Below are 9,185 nucleotides of genomic sequence, written 5' to 3'. Positions count from 1 at the left end.
AGTCGGTTCGGGCCGTAGCCCAACAGCCCCCTTAAATCCAGCGAGATCCTCAACAGTAATATAGACGCAGCCGTTGGACGGTGTTAAATCCATATGTTGGTGATCGAAAGTGGTTCACCCTGGTTTGATGGATATGGAAATAGAGGGAATCTATGGGAAGGAATTCCTTGTTTTTCAAAATTTAAATAGCGACGATATTTCTCCTATGGATTCATTCCATTTCTATATCCACGAAAGCAGCCGTATATCCGCTCGTGGAGCCGAACATGCCCTCACTGAGGGTTTATTCGGTATATGGATTGGAGGGGATTGATACAGATTAGAAGGGATTTTAACGGATTGAAACCTCCTTAATCTCCCTCAACCCATATAAATTGGGGTAGAACCGAACGCGTGCTGAAGTGACCGGCCGAGACGAAATGAGATCATCTGATGGTGATGCCTATCTCCATTCCACCGGCCGGCACCAAGTGACGAGCAGAGATAAACATAAACTTGAGTGGGTAGCTCTTCTGATCACTCCACTCCACTCCACTCCACCTTCGCTGTGCGCGCTTCCTCCGGTCCGGCCGCAAACCGCGAGCACCCCATGTGCCACCGCTTAGCACTAGCAGAGTGCTGTAGCTGCTGCCCGCAGGCGATCCGGCGCGGCGTGGACGCGAGCAGGCTCAAACTCACACGTACGCGCCGCGTGCTCCCATATGGCAAATATGGCATGAATCCCATTCGTTCCACAGGGCGGGCCACCCACGCTGGATCGATTCGATCTCACCCACCTGCGCTGTCTCCGTTGCCAGCCACTTACCACGTTCACGCACACCGTGTCACTTCTGTCCCAACGCAGAGGCGTGGATAAATAAATAAATAGCCAAGCCAAACAATCTTCCGCCACCCCCCTGCAACTGCAACCGCAACCGCAACCGCAACTGAGGTGCCATGGCGGCGGAACCAATCAGAACAGCGCTTCTCTTCCTCGTCCTCCTCGCCCTCGCCTCCTCCGTGGCCGCCGCATCGACGGCACCAGCACCAGCGCGCGCGCCAACAGCGACCGGGTGCCGGCGCGGCGACCTGGTGGTGCGGCAGCGCGCGACGGGGCGCGTGGTGGAGGGGAAGCCCGAGTACGCGGTGGAGGTGCGGAACGCGTGCCGGTGCGCGCAGTCCCGCGTGCTGCTGCGCTGCTACGGGCTCAGCAGCGTGGGAGGCCGTGGACCCGCGCGCCATCCGCGCCGTGGACGCCCGGCGCTGCCGCCGCGCGGGGGCGCCGTGCGCTTCACCTACGCCTGGATGACGCCGCAGGACTTCCCGCTCCTCAGCTCGCGCCCGCACTGCTAGTGCTACTGCTGTTCTTGTTTGCTAGAAACTCCTAATTGATACGTACTGCTGTTCGTACGTGCGTGCTGATTCATTCTGCAGGGGAAGTTATTGGCCTGGATTAATAATTAACTAAACGAGCCTGATTGGGATGGAATACCTTTTGTATCAATGTTGTGCTTTTCTGAAAGTCATAATGCCACTAGGAGGAGGACGATAGGGTAGATGAATCTGCGAGAAGGAAGACGCTGATTGAATACGTGGAGTCACGGGACGACATCACATGAATCTACGCACGCACCAGGCAGCAGGCAGCCAGCTACCAGGCGACGAGCAGACGACACGCACACACACGCCGCGACGCGCGTCACCTTTCATCACGTGCCCTGTCCGCTTGCACGGTCCCTCCCCAGCCTCTTTTTTTTTGTCAACTCCATTAGTTTATCATCTCTGCCGGACGGAGACAGCGCGAGAGAGAGCCCGCTTGCCTGTGCCTGCCATGGAGATATCTTTGTTGTTCGTGGGCCTGTAGGACTGGCGCTACGCATTTCCTGAGGCCCGTGCTTGACCTGGGCCCGATGCACACCAAATATGCGTAATGGTTAGGGTCCAAATATCTGTAATGGTTTGGATCAGTTTTTTCTTCCTACAAAAGTACTGTTGAGAACTACGTTACCACGGATCACCAGATCCGCTCCCTTCCCTCCCGTCAGCAGTAGAGGCGCGAGAAGTTGTGGAAGACCCGTCTCCCTTCCCATTAGCACGACAGAGGAAACACAATAGACACGATGTAGGGTTGGGCCTCTGGCCTCTTTCTCTTCTCTTCTCTATTCCATATGAGGGGTACAGGTTCTATATATAGAGACGCGATAGCCCTCAGGGCTATATTCGGTATTTGCCCACATAACCCTTCATTAGGGTTTCTCAACACTCCCCCTTGGACGAATACCGCGACCAACACATGCCTCGTTAAAACTCCAAAAAAAACCCAGTGGGAAAAATATGGAGAAAGAGTGCATGGTGATACAAATTGCATTTGCACTTTGTTGCCTCGTTAAAAACCTCATGTGAGAAACTTCAAGAAAACTCACCAAGGGAAAAAGAGTACAACAGCTGTCATCGGGACAGATTTCGATCCTCTGGGATCTAGATTCTACCGAATCTTCTACAAAGGCTAACTTTAGAAATGTGCTCCCCCTGATCCTTGCAAAACTGTATCAATATGGCAAAATATTTTCTTCTGGAAGTATATGCACATATAGATTTAGCAAACAGATTGCATATCCTTGCAAAGATTATTTCAGGAACTTCACCTCAACTCACTTCTAGGATACATGAGGTAAGTGCACGTATCAACATAAATAAGCCACTTCAACTAGTGGTGTTCGATCGACCAGATCTACATATTTGATAGAAACTTCCATAAAGGTTCACATATTGATCATCAAGCTGACGCCTTCAGGGCATAGAATATGACATTTATTGTCACACGATTGTGATCAATATAAGCATTCGCTCCCCCTGACGATGACATATGTCAAAGTCGTTATCCCTCATAACTCAAGCATATTCTTCAAGATATATATCTCATTGTTCATCTGGAATAACGAGAATGGATGAGGTTGGGGTGCTATCATTTTCTATCTTACACCACAATTTATACATAGTTTTGCAAAGCAAATAACATGTCCTTTAATAGGACTTAGGGGATAATATAGTTGCAATAGTACATATTCTAAATATGACACATCGCTCGAGGCGTTCATCCATTGCAACATCTATGATGGTGTCACAAAAGTCCATCTAAGATTGTAATCCATCAGGGATTTTTCATCGATCAGATACATCATTATAGTCTGTCATTCTGGCATAATGGGGATATTTTGCCAGTAACACCTAAACCTTATAGGTTTCTGCCATCAGGGCTTTAGAGGATACCGTAATTCCACATCTAGTGGAAATTACCATGAGTAAAACTCATGGAATGCACATGTGCTTATTTGGTGAACTTCAAGTCCTTTGGTACATCATCTTATTCCTTTTTGGGTCTGTATGGGTCTTTATCCCTTTATAGGGATTATCAAACTTTGGTGTTCAACACAGACTTTGTTTCTTCTGGATAGGTTCCATCTAGGAACGATAGTCTCAACTACGAGATATTCTCCCTACATAGGAGAGTGATCATTCATCAGGAATGTATTATTCGGTATGAGATTTATATGTTGCATATTTATAATTCAAAGATATGTGTCCTCCTAGGATCTCATGACGGATCTTCAGAATCCTATTAACTGCATATTTTAATTCATGCCATTTGCCAGATATATTACATAGCGGAACAGTGTTTATTCAACACATACGTGGGATGGGTCTCTCACAAGACTGCTTGAACCATCGCATTCACCACACATTATTTCAATAGTGCCCATAATGTCCGAACTTCAAGCTCGCGACTTTCACTTTGCGATTCTTGGTTCAACCTCGATTGCATTTATCAATGACCCGATAAGAGAGCTTAAAGCACTCATGCCTAGGACTTTGTTTTGGATCCATTTGCAATCTAAAGAGGCAATATAGGTGTCGACATATTTGTCTCCCACATTTAATAATGATCTCCGTTATTTCCCAAAACGAAAGATTCATTGTTCCGTATTCCCAGCACAATGATATTGCGCGCATTGCTAGGAACTTCATAATGAAGATGAACCTCTTCGTGAGGCAAATCACCAGCAGGGCGAGTTCATCGGAGGAGAGCTATTTACAGACCACGTGAATCTGCAATCAGAACATATGCTTTGACTAAGGCCAATGGATCATATTCGCAGGCGTCCCCGAGAATAGATCAAATACCGATAAGTCAAATGTGGATATGATATTAATCCCGGGTATATCCACATCTACATCAGGTAGAAGCATTCAGACCAATATGGTTACTCCTCAACGATTTCTGGCAAACTCCATATACACAGGAGTACACTCTGAACGACGGGTTCAGTTTGGCTTTTGTGCGTTTAATAGAATATTGAGGCATTACATTATATGGGCATTCCTCCCCCTAATGCCGAGATGTTCTAAAAGCATACAGATAAAATCCCCAACCACAATCATCCAGTTGTGGGCAATGTATGCTATTGTGGTGATTTATTTGGGAAATATTACACACATTATAGATAGGGGTTTTATGTAGTGAGCTTTGGACTTAGATTAATGTAGTGGCATGAATACTACATATTTGTCCTTCAACATGAAGGGTTAGTCTCAACATCCAGCGAGACACGCAACAACAAGTTGCTTCATGGTTACAATTCTGCAAACTTATTGTTATTATTACCAAATGCACAGTCAATCATTAAGATTTAGACTAACATGCACAACACTATTTTATCCATAAGGCTTCTTCAGGGGCTCATGAATACCATTCGTCGTTTGGAGCCATTAGTTGACTTCAGATCAACAAGTAAAATGACCATCAGGGTCTAAAGCTCACAAAGACATTCACTGGTTGCATTGTGCTTTGAGGCACATAGGAAAATGTGTGTTTATATTGGTAGTAAAGTGCACGGCATCAGGCCAATGCTGCCAAGCAAAGATTTTTATATGCAGAGATGTATAGTCCAGCTTGTTTTTATCACTGCCCATGGTTTACCCAATTACTCATACCGCTCTGAAATTGGGTATCGACTAATGCAACATGTTTAGGTATAATAATTTTGAGAGAAAACTTATAACAATAGTCAATTCTTTTTGGTGTTGCCAGCAGGGCAAATATTTCTCCTTATATTATATACCAACTTGTTCTATAAAGCATTATTTCGATCTCTTCGTTGTTCGGCAAAAAGAGAAGCTTTAGAATAGAACAGACAAGGCCAAGAGTTCATTTTTTTATCTAGGAAAAATCACCATATAACTAGCTTTTGATGAAGCAAATGATGATAACTGCTTGGCAAGAATGAAAATAGGACTGGTGTCCGCCAGGATCCATCTTCAACAACAGATATTACTGCTCTCATACGAAGAAATCATCAGGAGTAGAGGGGATACAACGGGTCTCTACGAGATCTTCATATTTCTATCACAAATTATCATCACTAGCAGTCTAGTGGTCAAGACATATGACTCTTCTGGCTCTGAGGACCAAGGACATGTTAATGTCTAATTTAGCTTCAAGCTCTGTGGTGATATGGGATTTCATAGTTATTTGTCTACTCTTCTCACTTCTGGTAGATCGGAGATAGATAATAGTAAGCATGCCAAAGGGTGGAATTCAGTGTAGTTCGGCTACATAAACCCTAGATATGTGTCCATTCAGGACCGACCTTTACCATTTAGCTTACAATGTATACCAAACTTGTCAAAGGACTATCCCGAGTCAATTCAGTGACTATAAGTATTTACAATTCCGAGAGATGTATGCGACACAAGCATAGAGGTCCTAGATAGAACGAGTAAAGTGGTTCGACGGGAACACACTATGGTTTTCACACCAACATAGTGAAAAAATTCTCAGAATAACCTTTCGATGTACTCGCAACTTCGTGTTGCTAGGATACTAGCCATTTATCTCAAAGTTCGCTTCATGTCGTTCAACGACAAAGAGAGCAACATGTCAACATCTGGTTGAGCAATGTATAACTGAGATTTATAGCCTTAAATCATTTGGTAAGGTCTTATTGCTTACTAATAAAATCCCAATTTGTGATGTCTTCTATGCCAAAAGGGTTTTCATGCATTATATTATATATCTTCGGTTTACTTCGGGTAAAACTTTATGCATGAGGAAAGATGAGAGAATTATCTTATCTGTGTTTCATTTATATTTCAATTTAATTTCCCAGATTTCCAAGCACTATATAGCTTGATATAGTTGTTATGGCCACTTGGCAATATAAATAAATATATGATGCCACACAACACAGTCAAATAAAATATAGAGACAAACAAAATTGTTTACGAAGGTTGCGTATAATGTGACTTTAGGGGCTTGAATAACCCACCGCAATCCACGCGAGTACAAGTTCTAGCGTATCTGATGTCAACGCGTGTGTGGCCATCTGGGCTACCACAACACAACAAGCCTTCGTAACAAGCGCAACAGGCGCAGTTGTGACTCGGTAATTGGGGTACACGATAAGTCCACGCAACGTGCGCAACAGGCGCAATTGTGACTCCATGATCACGGCAGACAGACAGTGCCTACAGGGCATGCGAAAAATACGCGACTCAGCGATGGCGGTCTGACTCAACGGGAGCGATCCGATTAATAGAGAGCGCAACATAGCAATCACATGACGCAGCCAAGTTCGAACGACACAAATATTGCGTCGTGTTGCCAGGGCGCAGTCAATATTCAGCTAATGTCATAACTCAGCCGATTAATAATTTAGCCTGATCGGCTTGTCCGGGTACCCACGATACAATTTAATCGCTCGGCGTGAGTTCAAAAGCTCAACACAACACAAATATTTAGAGCGATTTGAGTATACACAATATAACCTTCACATGCATTTTAATAATTTTCTGCTAATTATTTAACACATGAAATAATATTAATGCAGAAAAAATAAGACACCAGAATTAATGTCTGAACATAACACATGAGGTGTAAAAAGGATATTTTCTCGTATTTAAGCATGTATTTTTCTACTAATTATTTGCGACAAGAAATAATTTAGTATCAACAATAGTCTCAAGAAGCTAATGCGATGTGCACAGGAATTCACGGCTTAAAAATGCATAAACATCTATAATGCCAGATGTTAACGATGCTTCTTAGCTGCATTTTTTTGTTCTAATAAATGAATGAGTGACTAAATAAATAACGGATACATGAATGGAGCCATACACATGCACGTTTTTTTATCTCAACCATGCAACTGATTGCACGTCATCGCCCTTTTCCTCGCTACCAGCCAACAGCCGCAGTAGCACGATGTGCATGCAAGTACTACCTTTCCTCTTTTTTCTCTCAAGAAAACGTCAACCGCTGCACGACCCTGGCCGCCATGCAAAGAAACGTCAACAGCCCACAATCCATGTAAACCGCCATGCAAGCCATGTCAACATCCCACACGAGCCATGCAAGCCTATTTTCCCCTTTACGTTTCTAACCGCTCAGCCACTAGAACTGCCGCTATTCCACCAGCAGCCGCCGCATGGAGGATCTGCGCGCTAGGGCTTGAGGGTGGCCGAGCCGCCGCCGAATCTGACGGGCAGCAAGCACACGGGCTCGCAGGCGATATACGCGATGAACAGTAAATCGCAGATCCACTAAAAATTTCATACCGTGATTCCTTGTTCGACAAACGAAACGAAGCCTGTCGCGTAGGACAGTTCGGCTAGGCCGAGGGACCTGCCGGCTTGATGGAGAGTTGATGCCGATCGGATCCGCAGCAACGTCGAGGTAGAGCGTGCTGATAACGTGTTGAGAACTACGTTACCACGGATCACCAGATCCGCTCCCTTCCCTCCCGTCAGCAGTAGAGGCGCGAGAAGTTGTGGAAGACCCGTCTCCCTTCCCATTAGCACGACAGAGGAAACACAATAGACACGATGTAGGGTTGGGCCTCTGGCCTCTTTCTCTTCTCTTCTCTATTCCATATGAGGGGTACAGGTTCTATATATAGAGACGCGATAGCCCTCAGGGCTATATTCGGTATTTGCCCACATAACCCTTCATTAGGGTTTCTCAACAAGTACAAAACAGAAGGCAAACTCTAAGCACAGGAGCATCGGCGAGTTAGGCGTTCAAAAGTTGCAAGTTTTCCGATTCTCATTTGTGCTGTAAAAGGGGCACCTAGGAAATTGAGGATGAGCCAGAAGATCATTACAAGATCAGCGATGAAGTAGCCAACGGAAAATCTGTCTGTCACACCCGGATTTAAAGACAAATACAGACGCATTTCATATGTGTGCAAGAATCACGTCTCACACATATGATGACTCAGTATACAAAAATCAACGTCACAATCTTTATTACAAAGATATAATTTTCTATACAAAATAGCTAAATAAAATACGCCATATGATGATAACGACGACCTAGACCTCTCCGAACTCATCACAACAATCGTCTTCCAGCAGTATATGTTCTTGACCAAGTGTGATTATAGCAAGATGAGCTCTCATACGGTCATCGCTTAACAAGTGTAAGGAAAAAGTGTACTGCAAGACTTACCAAGGAGTAATTACTAAGTATAACTAATACCAACCAAATTGAATAATAGAACATATATAAATGAAATTTCCACGATGCAATGCATGTCAAATTAAGTTTAGTTCCATCATTTAATCATGTAAGTGTCTGAGCCACTCATGACCATGAGCACGATTGATATATCATTTTTACACCCTTCAGATGTGGCATATCTTTACCCACAAGTTGCTTAAAAGTTCAGAGAACTTTTCACCCAACCACGTATGTGTCGCTCAACACAATACTACACTACCGAGGTGTGATTGTATAGGGACGCTACGAGACTTTTACAAAGTTCACTAGCATGAGATAACTCGATATGGAATCAGGCAGAAGGGGCATATGCCTTTTTCTACGGTTTATAACCCCATCGTAACCCAACCGAGGTCTAGGGTGAGGGAGATCTGCATCGAATCTCAATTGAATTTGGTTGGAGAAGATGATCCCGGGACTGGGGCCACATGGCGGCGAGGAAGGAGGTTCAGAAGACCCTGGTTCCACCCGTCATACTGAGACGCATGCGCGCGAAGTTGTTGTCTGACCGGTGCATCCCATATGCGAGCGAACCAGAAAAAAGAAAAGGGGATGGGAGTCCACTGGGCTGGTGCGGTGCAAACAGAGTAGTGGGTCGGCATCAGCCCACGGGGGCGTTGGAGAGGAAAAACATTAGGCCGAGCAGGTT

The 9,185-nt window shown here is 44.7% G+C and overlaps 1 protein-coding gene across 1 annotated transcript; it reads left to right on the top strand.

Annotated features, from left to right (window-relative positions):
* The first annotated feature begins 839 nt into the window (after positions 1-839).
* LOC103646559 (uncharacterized) lies at positions 840-1,443 on the top strand. Its single transcript, NM_001151544.2, has one exon. The coding sequence runs from the start codon at positions 937-939 to the stop codon at positions 1,330-1,332; it is 396 nt and encodes a 131-aa protein (NP_001145016.2). The 5' UTR covers positions 840-936; the 3' UTR covers positions 1,333-1,443.
* The last annotated feature ends 7,742 nt before the right edge of the window (positions 1,444-9,185 follow it).

The sequence above is a fragment of the Zea mays genome, chromosome 2, assembly GCF_902167145.1.
Source record: "Zea mays cultivar B73 chromosome 2, Zm-B73-REFERENCE-NAM-5.0, whole genome shotgun sequence".
In the NCBI taxonomy this organism is placed as follows: domain Eukaryota; kingdom Viridiplantae; phylum Streptophyta; class Magnoliopsida; order Poales; family Poaceae; genus Zea; species Zea mays.
This window is presented reverse-complemented; position numbering and strand designations above follow the sequence as displayed.

Coding starts and splice junctions, on each gene's coding strand:
- LOC103646559 (NM_001151544.2), top strand. CDS start 937: ATGGCGGCGGAACCAATCAGAACAGCGCTTCTCTTCCTCGTCCTCCTC.